At 38.8% G+C, this 14,322-nt stretch overlaps 1 protein-coding gene across 2 annotated transcripts; it reads left to right on the forward strand.

Annotated features, from left to right (window-relative positions):
• Positions 1-14,232, forward strand: UEVLD (UEV and lactate/malate dehyrogenase domains). 2 transcript variants are annotated; one of them, XM_032984867.2, is made up of 13 exons: positions 1-65; positions 1,452-1,536; positions 2,194-2,256; positions 2,997-3,160; positions 4,165-4,300; positions 5,624-5,748; positions 6,351-6,456; positions 8,340-8,510; positions 9,457-9,630; positions 10,167-10,251; positions 10,887-11,010; positions 12,249-12,409; positions 14,045-14,232. In XM_032984867.2, the coding sequence occupies exons 1-13, from the start codon at positions 24-26 to the stop codon at positions 14,055-14,057; spliced, it is 1,449 nt and encodes a 482-aa protein (XP_032840758.2). In that variant the 5' UTR covers positions 1-23; the 3' UTR covers positions 14,058-14,232. The 2 variants fall into 2 exon arrangements, with proteins under 2 accessions (XP_032840758.2, XP_032840759.2); XM_032984868.2 differs by lacking the exons at positions 10,167-10,251; positions 10,887-11,010; positions 12,249-12,409; positions 14,045-14,232 and adding an exon at positions 8,642-8,726 and having other exon boundaries at positions 18-65; positions 9,457-9,566.
• Positions 14,233-14,322: the final 90 nt, after the last annotated feature.

The raw sequence follows: 14,322 nt of genomic DNA on the forward strand, positions 1-14,322 counted from the left end.
GGAGGCGCCGCGCCGCCGCCGCCATGGCGTTCTCGGAGGAGGCGCTGCGGAAGCAGCTGGGCAAGGTGCGCGGGGGCGCGCGGGGCCGGGGAGCCTGAGGGGGGCTGTGGAAAATGCCGGGTTTCTGGTTTTTTGGTTTTTTGTTGTTTTTTTTTTTTGGGGGGGGGGGGCGGGATGGGGTGGAGGGGGAACGGAACAGCCCCCCTGAAGCACACGGGGACGGGGCGTGAGAGATGCGGCCCCCGGTCGGCAAAAGTTCCTGGGAGTCAAAAAAACCCCCTGAGGTGCTGTGAGGGGAAGGGTAGAGCTGAGGGAGTTCTGCCGCTCAGCGCCCCCCCCCCCCCCCCACCCCATCCCCGCCGGCTTTAATGTCGTGACTTTCACCGCTCGCGAAAGAGTTCTGTCGGGCCCGGGATGCAGGACTTGAGGTGCCTCGCAGGGTTCTGTCCCCGTGGCCCAGGACACGCAGCGCCTGTGGCGGCTGCCTGTCGCCGAAACCCGCCTCGGGGCGGCGGTCCCGGCGTTAGTATCTCCGTGCTTTAGAAACACAGCTTTATTTTTATCGCATCCATCTGAGGTAAAGACGTTTTAATTTCCCTGTGAGAAACTGAAGAAATACGTGTTTAAATTTTGGGCACGCCAAATAATTTAAGGTGCAAAATAAGGAAGGGTTGCGTGTCTGACTTGCCTCATAACTCTTACAATCTTTAGAAAAGATCAAAATCCTTGATGAGTGCTTAATTTTGCATTACAAATAAGCAGGGGGTCAGCTGGGAAAAGATGGCTTTGATTTCAAAACCAGATTTATCAACACGTATGAAAATGTGTTGTGTAGACATATGATTATTTTATTTTTTTAACTCTGTGACTTCACAGTATCCTGTAAGACTGAATGGGGAGAAACTGACTAAAAGGTGTTTCTTTTCAGCAGCTTTGTGTTTTCTTGTACGAAGTGGAAAATAATCCTGCCATCCGTGTAGCTGTAGTATTGCAGCTGTTTCTGGTGGGGTGACTTTCTGAAGAGACTGTAGATTTTAGCTACTACTTTGTGATAAGTATTTTAGTGTAGTGAGCAGCTCTTTAAGCCAGTCAGGCTGCAGTTGTGTTTGTGTGGGTGAGGGTTCCAGGACAACTCCAGGCTTCCTAACATGAGAAGCATATGCTATAATCTAGGAAATGGAAAATATTCTTCATAACTTTCAGATGTAGGAGGATGCAAATCTCTTGGAAGTTCAGGTATTGGACTGACGGGGGACAGTCTAAATGAAGTAGCAGTGATGGATTCTTGCTAGTAATTACTTTCAGATCATTTCAAATAATTCAGATTACTACCTTCCACTTCTCGTGTTTCTTACCTTGTCTTGGTTCCTTTCCTGTATCTCTGGCAATGAAACCAAAAGCCTTTGAAGTGAAACTTTTTTTTTCTGATATTTTTTCTCCCTCCTTCCCAGTATAAGTTCAGAGACCTGACCATAGAAGAGCTAAAGAATGTTAACAAGACCTACCCAAACTTCATGTTCTCCATGAACACATACAGTAAGAAGTGATACAGTTACTTTGAACTAATTGTGGGGATTCTTATTTGCGATAAATTCAGACTATGTATAATAAAAAACTAAATAGCGTGAATATCTTTTAGTGGTGTTCCTATCTTTATTTTGACTCAGTAAAATTTTTCATGCTGTGTGACTATTTTTGAAAGCTCTTCCAAGAATGCATACATACAAAATCCCAAGCAAACTCATTCACTAAATTTCATTTGATTTTAACTTGTCAATAATTGTAGAAGATGGATGTTCTTTGAAATTCTTTATATGTAACAGAATTTTTCCCATATCCCATGATTATATCAAAAGCATTTTGATGTCTTTAGCTTATCAAATGTAACTTCCAGAATCTCTCAGCCTGAATGAAAGTTCTTACAACACCAGAAGTACCCAGGACAAGGGATTTTCAGGCTTATGATGTGCTTAGTTGTACCGATGCAATTTTCATTAAGAGTCCATTAAGGACTATCTCACAAGGGGGAGGAGGGACCTTAGTAACATTGTAGTGTTGGTTCTTTCAGGAGCAGTGTATTTGATTTCTATATAAAAATCAGTGGTTTATATTGGTAGTTGTGGATGGGGTTGCCATGCCAGATTTGAAAGGATTTTTTATTATTATTTCTTAAAATCACATTTTTAATTTCAGCCTTCAGGGATGGATCCCAGAAGGACCTCCTGAATTTTAGTGGCACTGTTCCAGTGAAATATGGTAAGATTGATATAATTTCCTTACCAGTTATGAATCTAACTGTAAAATATGTTGGGTACTGCCTCATAGCAATATTCTGTGCAGCTTCTTTAAAGATGTCTATAAAGGGTTTTGCATTAATTGGAAGAAGCCACTTCTTATGCATAAACAAGTGCCTTCATGCATGCACAGGTGCTGAAATAAGGTGCTGTTAATTAGATAAGTCAATTAACTATTAAAAAAATAATGTATTTTGAGACTACGTAGGCAAATTCTTTGGTTCTAATGGCAGTTGCATGAACTCCACAAGCCCTGTGCTTGTATATAGACAGTGTCCAAAAATAACTAGTAGATATTTTTTTTATTTTTTAACTTAAAGCCTTTGAAGTCTGAGGTAAAGCTCTTAATAGATGCCTCTCTGCATCAGTTGTTGAGTCTTATAATAGCTATGAAATGGGTAGCTGTAGGAGATTTCTTTGCCCAGAAAAGGGGACACATTGTCTGATAGAATATTCTGGGAAACAAACCAACAAAGCTTTCTATTAAGAAATACACCGTTGGTAGCATTTCAGGTTTATCCAGACAAGTCTGTTTTTATTAACTAGCCCTAGTAACATACATGCTTTCTAGTGTGAATCTAGAAAGTGATCTGCCAGGCTTTTTTTCTTTGTTAAAGTGTGAATCACAGGCACACCTGCCTGGCTTTTAGGGCCTCTTCTCAATGCAGAAGCTAGTAATGGTTTTTATTTTGTGTTGAACAGGTAATTTCTATAACATACCTATTCAGCTGTGGATTCTGGATTCTCATCCCTTCGCTCCCCCCATTTGCTTCTTGAAGCCGACTGTGAACATGGGCATTTCAGTGGGAAAGCATGTTGATGCTCATGGCAGGATTTATTTGCCCTACCTCCAAAACTGGAGCCATGTAAGAGGTGGAGTGACTGACGGGGGAGGGAAGTATTTGGGAGTAGTGCATGGTGTCCTATGGAAATCAGTGGAGAGGAGTTTGGGGCTTTTTTCTTCTGTGTTTTTTTTTGTTAAATATGTAATGATTATGCAAAGAGAAGCAGAGCATAATGTCTCTTGAAATTACAGCTTTCAGACAGTCTGAGACAAATGTAAAAAATTGTAAGTGATTGTAAGGAAAATTATTTTAAGCTGAAGAAAAAAGGGACTGACTTCGTTACAAAGCAGTGTAAGCCTCATGATACTTTTGTTGCTGTGAATAGCGGGTAATATTACTAGACCAATTGAGTATCCCTCAAGAAAGTTCAGTGGAAGTTCCTACTTTTTGAGTATGTCTCTTTCAGCAGAACTCTGAAACATGAACATGGAGATTCAAAAGCCAGTGCTGTTGCTAAATGATTTTATGCACTGTATTAAATAACTAAAGTATGACTGCCAGGCCAGTAAAAATTATTTAATGAATGCAAGTTTTCTGAAATGGATGGAATATATTATACATTATTGATACAGATATTCCCATGGGAGCTTCTACTGACTTGACTCTGTGTTTTGCCCGAAGGAGGACTGAATTGCCAAACCTCTGCACAGTTAAGCTTGTCTGAGAAGACTGAACTATCTTTCCTTTAGTTATGATTTGTCCCGCTTATAATGGATGTGGCTATATCAAAGGCTTCCATATGTTCATGGATGCCTTCAAAAACTAGTTGCACTGGTAATTTCAATTTTATAATTCCTTTTTGTTAAATTCTTTTTAATCCACACTACTGTTTGGAAAGTAGTTTCTCAAAAAGTGATGCTTTTCTTTCCCTTAAGTGTTTATGTAAGTGTTAAGGGTGTCAGTATTTATCATTTGATTACATTTTGTATAGCTATGGTTATTTATGAAATACTGCAGTTTACAGCTGATACCACTGTGTGAAATAGCTAGTCAACAGTTTTGTCTTCTCTGTTGCTATATTTCAGCCTAAGTCAACTGTTAACGGATTAATCAAGGAGATGATTGCAAAATTTGAGGAAGAGCTCCCTTTGTATTCACTGTCTTCTTCTGATGCAGCCAGGCAATCAGAACTTCTCTCCTACATAGCAAAGATTACTGAAGGTGTGGACATTTTCACATATTTGTTTGTAATGTTCTTATACAATATATCTTCTGTTGTTACTGTGTGATACCACAAAGATGCCTACACAATTTTAATATCTGAATTTTGAATGGTTGCGCGTTCACAGTGTTTGGTATTTTCTCTCAAAAGTGCCACATTTTGAACAGAGAGCTCACATTCTCTTTATTTGAGTAAGCAGCTCATTTTGAATGTTTGCATTTAAGCCTACTGAAAAGTGCTGTAGACTTGGTAATACTCATTTGTTGGAAATTACTGCAGCAAAACTCAGTGTGAGATCTTGTGAAAGGGAAATGTGATTTTATTATAAACAAGTTGATTTTACCCACTCACATTCATTCTCTCAGATCTCATTCACTCATGCTCTTACATCCACAGTTGCAAGCCCCGAGACCCGTCTGACCACAATCACTGGTGTGCAGCACTGAGGACAAGGAGTGCTGGCTGTTGAGTCCCTATCACCTGTCTTGGGTTTTTCTTATTCAGCAGTGATAACCTGATTTCGGACTTGTCTTTTACACCCTTCAGGAGTGGATGATATTTGGCATTTTTGCCTCATTACTTTATCTTACCCATTGTGAGTCATGGGCAAAATTCCTGAATTTCACAGTTCTCATTTTTCTCTTATCTGGGTACTTTATGGCTCTAGTCCGTTGTTCTTCATCCTGACACATTTTCTTCAGGTCAATCTTCTTCCTTCTATTAGTGAAGCCACAGATAGTGATCTGTGGCAACTAGTGAAAATCTTTACCTTTAACTCTTTTCTGCTGTTTCTTCTGGTAATTGTATATACATACATGCTTGTGAGCACAGACGTGTGTGCACACAATACGCGTTTCTAGGCAATCAATGTTACAAATCTCCCTGGATTATACTCAGAATGAGAATCACTGTGTTACCAGTAGCATTGGCTAAACAACCTCAAATCACTGTATTTTAATCAACTTCCATTTTTCATGTCTTTTCAAACTATGAAATCTTTTACAAATTTTACGACCCTGGTATATATTCACACCTGTAACAGTAGCAAAAGGAGTATTGTTTGTATGGTCTTAGTGTCTAACTTCTTACTATTGTTATATTTTCTACTTAGTGAAAAAATATTCCTATCCATAGAGGAATATTTGTGTTTTACACCTTGCAAGTTTTTATGAATTTTCTGTGCTCAGGCTTGACTGCTAATTTGAAGAGTTTGTATAATTTGGTTTAACTCTGGCACAACTGTGATCCTTTATGAAGCAGCAATCCTTGTATTGGTATAGCGTGGACCAGCACTTAAATTTGTGGTTTTCTTTTAATCGTAGGAGAGACTGACATGAAATCAAAGAGTAAAATTGGTGGAGGCAAAAATGAAGGATGTTTTAACAAAATAACTGTTGTTGGAGCTGGAGATCTTGGCATTGCGTGTGTGCTAGCAGTTGCCGCAAAGGTACATGATTATTATAAATAGCAGAAGACCCAATTAATAGAGAGGCTTCCAATCTACTTCTTAGCATCTGACACACAGAAATAACTCATCAGTTTTAATAGCTGTGTCACTGATTATGTCATTTGCTTCAGTTAATTTATGGACACACAGAAGTGTTAGTTTCTGTCCTGTTTTCTCAGCTTTTTAAATACAAAGGGTTGAATAATGAATTCACTTATTTTGAAGATCCTTAGTTAAAGAATTCTTGCTGGAGTGGTAGCCTCTTACAATTGGGATCTCCTAGTCCCCTGGAAGAGGATAGTCTGTAGGTGGTCTGTGCTTCATAGTGGCTATATGCTCAGAGGCAACAGTAGTATCACTATTAATAAAGTCCCGGAGATGGTGTTGTGAGTTTATTTGTTTCATAATGCATTATTTTCCAATTAAACTAACTAAACTAAATTCTTATGATTAGGCAGTAATTTTGGTCAGTAATTTTGTTTGTTTTATACGCAGTACAACAAACACTAGAATTAGAGAAATACTAGGTTTTATTACTCACCCCCATGGGAACAAGTTTTGGGTTGTTTTATTGTTGATCTGCATTATTTTTATTCATACAGGGTGCTGCAGACAAGGTGGTTCTTTTGGATCTTTCTGAAGGTGCAGCGAAAGGAGGGACTGTGGACTTGGAGATCTTTGCTCTGCCAAATGTGGAGATCAGCAAAGGTATTGGATGTTTCTGGAATGGGAATGAGTAATGTACTGCATGTGCTTGTGCTCATTTTAATGAGATCAGGACACCTGGGTTAATACAGGGGCTCTGGTATGTAGGCCATCTTTTTAAAATTACGTTGTTACCTTTTCATTGCTGTTTGCTTTCCTTCATCTTTTCAGGATAAAAATGGGAATGGAAGGTTCAGTAAAGCTTGCATCGCTTTCATTTCCAGATTTTTTCATTAATTTTATAGAGGTAGAGGTGTGTGAGTCTGTACTTCCAGGGTAAGAGGCTAATGCTGAAATTGGACTTGTGCAGAAATATAGAGAGGCCAAGCTAGTACTTCAGTGTCATAGGAGGAGAGAGGGAAGGAAGGGAGGAAAAATATACATGTATGTTAAGGGATTAGAGATAGCTCTGAGAGCAGTGTTAAAAAGGCTGATAGATAAAGGTAAGTTTCACAGTGCTGCTTGCGTAGATTGATGTTCATTAAACATGCACATGGTCAGTAGTTAGTTCTTAATCATTATCACTGCGTATTCAAACAATTAGTTCTTACCAATCTTGTCCTCAGTTAGCTGCGAGTGTGCAATTCAAGAGTCAATGCCATTTCTTCGTAATTAGTGATGATGGCTACTGTCCTTGATGGTCTTAATCGCAGAGGGTGATGCAGCACAAAAGCTCTTCCACAGGAGAAGCTGGAACTGAATTGAGCGACTTCCCCATTCTTGCCTGCTTGTGTGTCATGTTTTTATGTTCCTTGTGCCCTCTGCAAGAAGATACGAGGGGGCTTTCTTGTGCTTCTGATGTAATCTATTTTATTTTGGGGACAGGGACTTGTTCTGGTTCCACCAGGTGTCTTACCTGCTTATTTTGCACCTGCCATTCCCTGCTCTATGTCCTTTGATCTTATCTTGCATGTTTTACTGCTAGCACATTTTTTCCTGAACCCTGCTTGTGCAACTGCGGTACAAATCTCTGTTTCTGCCTTTGTGGTTACCCATTATATATTTACATTTAGCTGTGGTACAAAAACCTGGTATGTTGTTGCTGGCTATGCTATCAGTAGTATTACAGAATGCTTCTAACACTGTCATCTGTTATTTTAATATGCTTGTGTCTAGGTTGGGGAAAGCTGGTATCAATTATATCCTGCTTAGTATGCTTCCAGTTTGTCAGTGCAGTAGGCCTCTGTTTTGGCTTCAGCTGGTTCCAGAAGTGCTGTGACAATCAAGTTACCTTGTTTCTGGGTCCAAGCTGATCACCTGTGTGGTACTCAGATATTCAGAGTTACCTGCTCAAGGGAGCTTTGACTTAGGAATTTCTGCAGCAAATGTGGTTGTATGTTTTATTGGGCTAATGAATACATGTCCTTTACTTGAGTTAATAAATAGGCTTTCGGAGCACTTTTTATGGTTGTTGACACGTCCTTAATTGAGCTATAAGATCAAAAATTATAGAAGCCTCAGATAAAGGAGTAAAAGTCTTTCCCTTTCTTTCAACATTGGAACAAAAATGAAGGGGCCTTTTCATGGATATTTGTGTTCGTTTTTTTTTTTCCTTACTTGCCAAGAAAACTTGGAAAAAACTTACCTGTCAACCACATCTAGATGTTTTCTGGCCTCTGCTCTACAACCTTGGACAAATTGCAGTCTGCCTTCCATGCTTGCCAACTATGAAATGGGAAAGTAGTTCTGTGGGAGAGCTGTGTTTTAGAGGTGCTGTGGAAGTGCCCCAAATTCCACACTGGGGGATATGGGGGGAGACAGGAGGCGAAGAATCTATAAGCAGGCTGGATGCTGCAGTTCAGCCTTTAGGATGGCTCTTTGTTTTGCATCCAACACTCAACAGAATTACATAAATTTTAGGCATATATTTTTCTTTATATTTTCAGATTTTTCTGCTTCAGCTGATTCAAAGGTTGTAGTACTTACAGTTAATTCTCTGGGTAATGCTCAGACATATCTTGATGTCATACAAAGCAATGTGGATTTGTTCAGAGGAATTATCCCAGCAATATCACACTACAGTCAGAACACTGTTCTCCTCGTTGCTTCTCATCCAGGTATGTTGGTACTTCACCTAATGTTCTGTCCCTCAGCTGACTATCCCTTTGGCCTGTTGTAAAACTAAACTGCTGAATACACTCACTTAGTTGAAAATTGTTGCTACTCTGAAAGATGTTTTCCTTTTCAGCTTTGAGCAGGACACTGTCTTTGAGGGTTTTTTCTTTACTGTTACCAAGATAAAAGAAAATAGTATACTTTGTTTTGTATAAAAGGTATGTATTTCTATATGTTTCTGTACATAGTTTCAACCTGACTGTATCTACAAGATTAGCATCCATTGGCTGTTGTCTTGTCAGTTGTGAGTTTTGTATGTATATGTTTCTCCTGTGTAGTAAGGATAGATGCATGTGTGCTATGTGCCAGATGATCAGACTCACTACTAATACATAACAAAGCATTGATAGTAAATATTGCAGATGTGTTTTGGTGGAAAGTTTAAATCTGTTGGGTCAGTGATGCTGTGAACGAAGACAAAGCAAAAACAGTACTTAAAAGGGAAAGAACTAAGTGTGCATCTCCCTGTCCTGTGAGCACAATGAAGACAGCCCTGGCCTATTTCTCAGGGGCTTCTTGCCCTTCTAATCATTTAGAGCTGTGGAGATGGAGAAGAGAGTGCTTGCCAAATGAAAATAAATTATACACTGGCTGAATTAAATTTAGAAGCATGTGAGATTTTTGGTGGAGGGAAGCATGGTGACTCATTCTGCAGGTTTACTTGGCTTCTCTTAAAACTTTACTTGGGCTGTGAATTTTCTTCACCTTCTCCCCATCTGACTTGGTGTCTTAGGTTGAAATAAACTACTGATACGTTCTTACATGCTTATACCTTTTCTGAAGTAAACAACATGGTCCTGATTTTTTTGTGATTGTGATTTATAGTTCGCAGTTGTGTTGAATTTTGGGCAGTCCTTCATTGTCAACATATTTTCCTTTCACATCTAGTTGAAGTAATGACCTATGTGTCATGGAAGCTGAGCGCATTTCCCAAAAGCAGAGTTATTGGAGTAGGTGCCAACCTAGATACTGAGAGATTTCAGTATATACTGACAAACCTTCTGAAAGCACAGGTGCTGGCAAAAGATGCTTGGATTATCGGTGAACAAGGGGAAGACAAAGGTAAAGTAATACTTCATTATGATTAGGAGTATATAATGTCCTGGCAGTGCTTAAGTAATTAAGTAGTGAAAGAATAATTGAGAAAAGTAATGAAGGTAGTCATAAGCAAGGTAGTAGACTTTCATAATAATGGTTCTAAATAATACAGTTTTGTTGTGTGCCCAAGACTGTAGACTGTGAAAAAAAAAACCTAGAGAAAACACAGTCTCCAATGCTTTTTACCTGGTATAACAATGTAGTTTAGAGGTACTGAAAGAGGAAGGAAATGTGGTATAGTATACCGTACGCTACTGCTAATGTAAGAATTATTATATACTACTTCATTTTTAAGTAAGTGTCTCTGGCCATGTGCTACTATAGGGTTTATTTCAGCAGTCCAGGGAACCTTAGAAAGTCAACTACATTTGGGTGGTTGTGGGGGAAGGAAAGTTTGGAAAGCTTGAATTTTTTTTTTTTTTTTCTTCTTCTCACCTTATCTGGTACCTATTTTAGTCACTGTTTAGATGTGCATTTAAACATTGATTGTTCCTATCTAGTACCATCATGGACCAATTGTAATTTAGTTGCAAATCAAACAGAAGCAATGGCTGCTCGTAACTCAAGGGAAAAGATGGCTAACAGGTAATCCCATTATAATCTTAAATTTTTTTTCTTCATGTTTAGGCATTCAGTGTTTGCAGGGTTTTTTCCTTCAGCTCTTCATGAAGAGGAGGAAGTTTTCTCTAAAATGTTCAAACATTGAGTTTATAGGAAATTGTAGGTCTGGGTGTTACTGAATCTTATATATGAGTATATGCTCACTGTTTTTCTGAAATTCTTAATAATGCTGTACCTGTGATGATCTAAGGACAAGACAAGCTTTGTAGAATATACATTAGAACATTAGAGCTGTGAGTTATATTGTGTGGCTTTTTTTAAAAGTAGACAAGCTTTCTGGCACACTTTTCTCAGAGTTTGTGTAGAAGAAGTTTATTTCAAAGCAAAGTACACATTTGGATCAATTTACCTGATTTAGCCACACATCAGTTACACCTCTGACAGAAAAGAGTTGTTACTAGTGGGGGTAAAATGTACATAAATTCTTTAAAGCAATTCTTAATTCCCTTCTGTTGTTTTCCAGAACAGAGAATCATGTTTTTATAATTCTTTTCCTTACATTGTACACTTAATCTGTCTTTTGCGTTTTACATATAAACCAAAATAGGAATAATTAAAATCTAAGCATCGTGTTTTTCTCCTTTTCCTGGTTTATATAGAGCTTTGGAAGTTCTAAAGGGAAAAGGTCAGAGATCTTGGTCTGTTGGGCTCTCAGTTGCTGATTTGACTGACAGTATACTGAAAGATAAAAGAAAAGTGCATTCTGTATCCACTTTGGCAAAGGTAAATGTGTTATTAATATCTTTTGGCACTGTAATTTTATTATTTATACTGGATATGACCATTCATTTTAGTAGCACACACATCTCACTTAAAATTACTGTTCTGAAGCAGCACTACTTTGGTTACATTCTTCCAACAGCTTTCAATTCTAGTCCAAAAATGAGCAAAAATCAATTACTGTGTTATTCTGAAACCAATATTAGAAGTGGATTATTCTCCCCAAAAGACAGAAGTTCAGAGGGAAAATACATTCAAGGTTGATGACCAGCTCCCCTGGAATAGGTGAATGTGGCAAATTAAGAGAAATGTGTGTTGCAGTTTCAAAGTGCTCAGAATTGAATGTAGATTTTTCCAGGGGCCAGAATTGCTCAGTATCTTTTTATCAAAGTATAAAATGCTTTTTCTGCCAGCATTTTATTTGACCAGCTTTGAAACAGCTGCTTTTTTACTCTGTGGTACTTTACATTGAGAAGTTTATGAAGCTGTATTTAACTTAAAATTGTAGACTGAACCTCATTTAAAGTTTATCCTAAGAGACTTCATTAAAGCATTAATAAATCATATGAGGAAAAAACTCATGGAGAAACATTTACTTGACATGTCCATCTATTTACAAGCTTCAGAAGGGTGATTTGCATATCTCAGTGCAGGGCAACAGAGCAGGGTGCTTAGTATATCAAGTACAGACATGTACCTAATTTCATCATTATGTTTTCAAGTTTTTAATTATTACGACCTAAATGCAGATATAGAGGAGTGACAAGTCTCTTAAATTGCTGAGTAACTACACAAAGTAAAATTTCCCGTACAAGTCCTAAAAATAAACAAAATGTACAGTGTAAACTTCAATTACAGAAATAAAAGTTTAATGAAGTCTCTCACAGAATGAATATGGGATCAATACTTGAAAAATGTTCCCCAGATAGCTCTCTTTGGCTGCATCTTTTAATTTCTTTATTTCAGTCCTAAAAGAAGTAGTGATACTGTAATATCACGTGTCCCTGCTTGTTCTACTTAAGAAACTGGTTAAATGGTGTTTTGTAGTATAAACTTTGCCTGTGTAATAAAGGTCTGATGTACCTGTATTGGAAACTCCTCCAAGTGTAGCACGGTTCAAGATTTTTTTCTGAACAGTAATACTTTATAGTTTCATTAAAGTAATCAAATTATTTTGTGTAGTTCTTTGCTCTGTCTGAAGCCTAAGTAACTGTATGACTGTTCTTTGCATGTTGTTTCAGGGATGTTGCAATATAAACAGTGAAGTATTCTTAAGTCTACCATGTATTCTTGGAACCAATGGAGTGATTGAAATGGTCAAGCTAGAAGAAGATCCACTAGTGCAAGAGAAACTGCAGAGCAGTGCAGGATCAATTAATGACCTTCAGCAGCAACTGAAACTGTAAGCAAACACTAGGAGAGCTCCAGTGTCTGCTCACAAAAGACAGAGATTTGCTAGGCAGAAAGGGTTGCTTGGTATATATGAATTTCTATATAAAACAAGAAGTTTTTTTACTTTACTTTCAAAAAGTGCTTTCTCAGTTTTGGTTTAAATTATTTAATACTGCACAGTAATTTCTTGTTTGAAAAGTGCACTTTTGGTAGCCAAATCAGGAGGGTAATGTGCAAAACCTTTTTATCTAAATTCAGGTGACTTTTGCCTGTGGTTTTTTTTTTGTTGCTAATTATAAAGTGATTCTTGTGTTATTCTGAGCTCTTGGCACCTCACTGGGACACAGTCCAGGAGAGCGGCTTACCCAGCTCTGTAGAAACTCCAGTGTGCAGAGCCCATTAGAGCTTTATCTCCTGGTTTTTAAGTGCTGCATCTGGGGCTTGCTTAGAATATGGTCACACTCTGGCTCTTCAGGGCACCAGGGGATGCGGTTTGGTAATTTGATCTTTTGTACCTATCACTGCTGCTTTTATGTCAGTAGACTCCTGCTTATTACTAAGGGGAAAAACGCTAAAGGCATGACATTAGCAATATCCTTCAAACCTGAAGGTTCTGTTGTATGTTTAATGATGTCTGAGACTTTCTGGTCATGACTTGTTCGCTCTCACTTTGTAAGGATATCCAGAGCGCTAAAGCACCTGCAGTTCTCAGTACACACATGCAGCACTCTTCACCTGTTCAGTGCTGCACAGGGTCTCTTCCCGAAAGGGAAGAGCAGGGGGTGAGCTTCAAATAAAGAATAAAATCTGACAGTTAAGTAATGCAGAAGTATCTGTGAGTTCAGGCCTTGATTTAAAACCAGCTGATGTCATTGTGTGACATCAGCCTGAGGAGAACACAGCTACTTGAAGGCAACGGCACCTGTAACTTGCCTCAGGGGTGGCCAAGGATGTGGTGAAAAAGCAGGATGTGGATTTTTAGATAAATCCAAAAAGCAGATTTTTTTTTTTTCTAAGATAAAAGAGGTTTTAGGTTCTAACCTCTAGATTCACTGCACTGGTGTAAAAGACTGTATTAATCCTGATTATACCTCAGCACCAGAATTCAGGCAGAAGAGACGTGGGCTGCACTCCTGCTGTGTGCGTGTAAGAGTGTCAGTCCACGCTTATGTCTTGAAGTGTGACTGGTTAGAGATTGATGAAGCTTTCTAAGCGGAAGTAGGATCTGTGTCAGCGAAAAATTTATTCCTTTGTGCCTTCTGGTTTTGTCTCGCAAAGAGCTAGACTTGCAAGGAATTCTGAGTTTATATTGATCTCATAATTAAGGTAAAAATACAAAGGAATAAAACCTTCAATAAATCAGGCTTTTCTTTCTTTTGTGGCGGTAAGTGATAGGACAAAATTAGTGATGACTGCAGGTGACCAACTTTGCTGCTATATTGAAAAAAAGCACCCAACACAATGACTGGACTTGGGGGTTTGTTTTTTTTTCCTCTCTCTTTGGAAAAAAACAGTGTAAAATTACTGTTTTACATGGTTCTTCAGGGTGTTGTGTTCAATCCGTTGAGCATTTATTCTCTTGAATAGTCAAAGTGGTTTATTTTGGGCTTTTTATTAATAGTTTTTATAGTGCCACTTCTCTCAGGGGTGTTTTTTAGGTTGATGCTTCTGCTCTGCGCTCATCATCCTCACATTTGTGTCATACTCCTTGAAAAATAACCAAAGGCCCGCAGCTGCGTGGGTGGACGGGCTGGGAAACAGCACTTTACGATTTTCACGGGAACGCGATTCCCAGAACTGCTTTTCCACAATAAAGCGCACTACGAACCCCTTTTTCGGCCGTTCTGAGATATTTTTGATACCCAAAAGCGCGGGTGGCGCGCGCGGGCGGGCTGCAGGCCCTCCCCGGAAGTGCCGTCACGG

The sequence above is a fragment of the Tyto alba genome, unplaced genomic scaffold (assembly GCF_018691265.1).
Source record: "Tyto alba isolate M040663 unplaced genomic scaffold, T.alba_DEE_v4.0 Super-Scaffold_8, whole genome shotgun sequence".
NCBI classification, from domain to species: Eukaryota; Metazoa; Chordata; class Aves; order Strigiformes; family Tytonidae; genus Tyto; species Tyto alba.

Excerpts from the sequence above, each read along its gene's own strand:
- UEVLD (XM_032984867.2), top strand. The coding sequence starts at position 24 with ATGGCGTTCTCGGAGGAGGCGCTGCGGAAGCAGCTGGGCAAG. Across the intron at positions 66-1,451 it reads TGCGGAAGCAGCTGGGCAAG|TATAAGTTCAGAGACCTGAC; the intron begins GTGCGCGGGGGC and ends CCTCCTTCCCAG. Across the intron at positions 11,011-12,248 it reads CTGTATCCACTTTGGCAAAG|GGATGTTGCAATATAAACAG; the intron begins GTAAATGTGTTA and ends ATGTTGTTTCAG.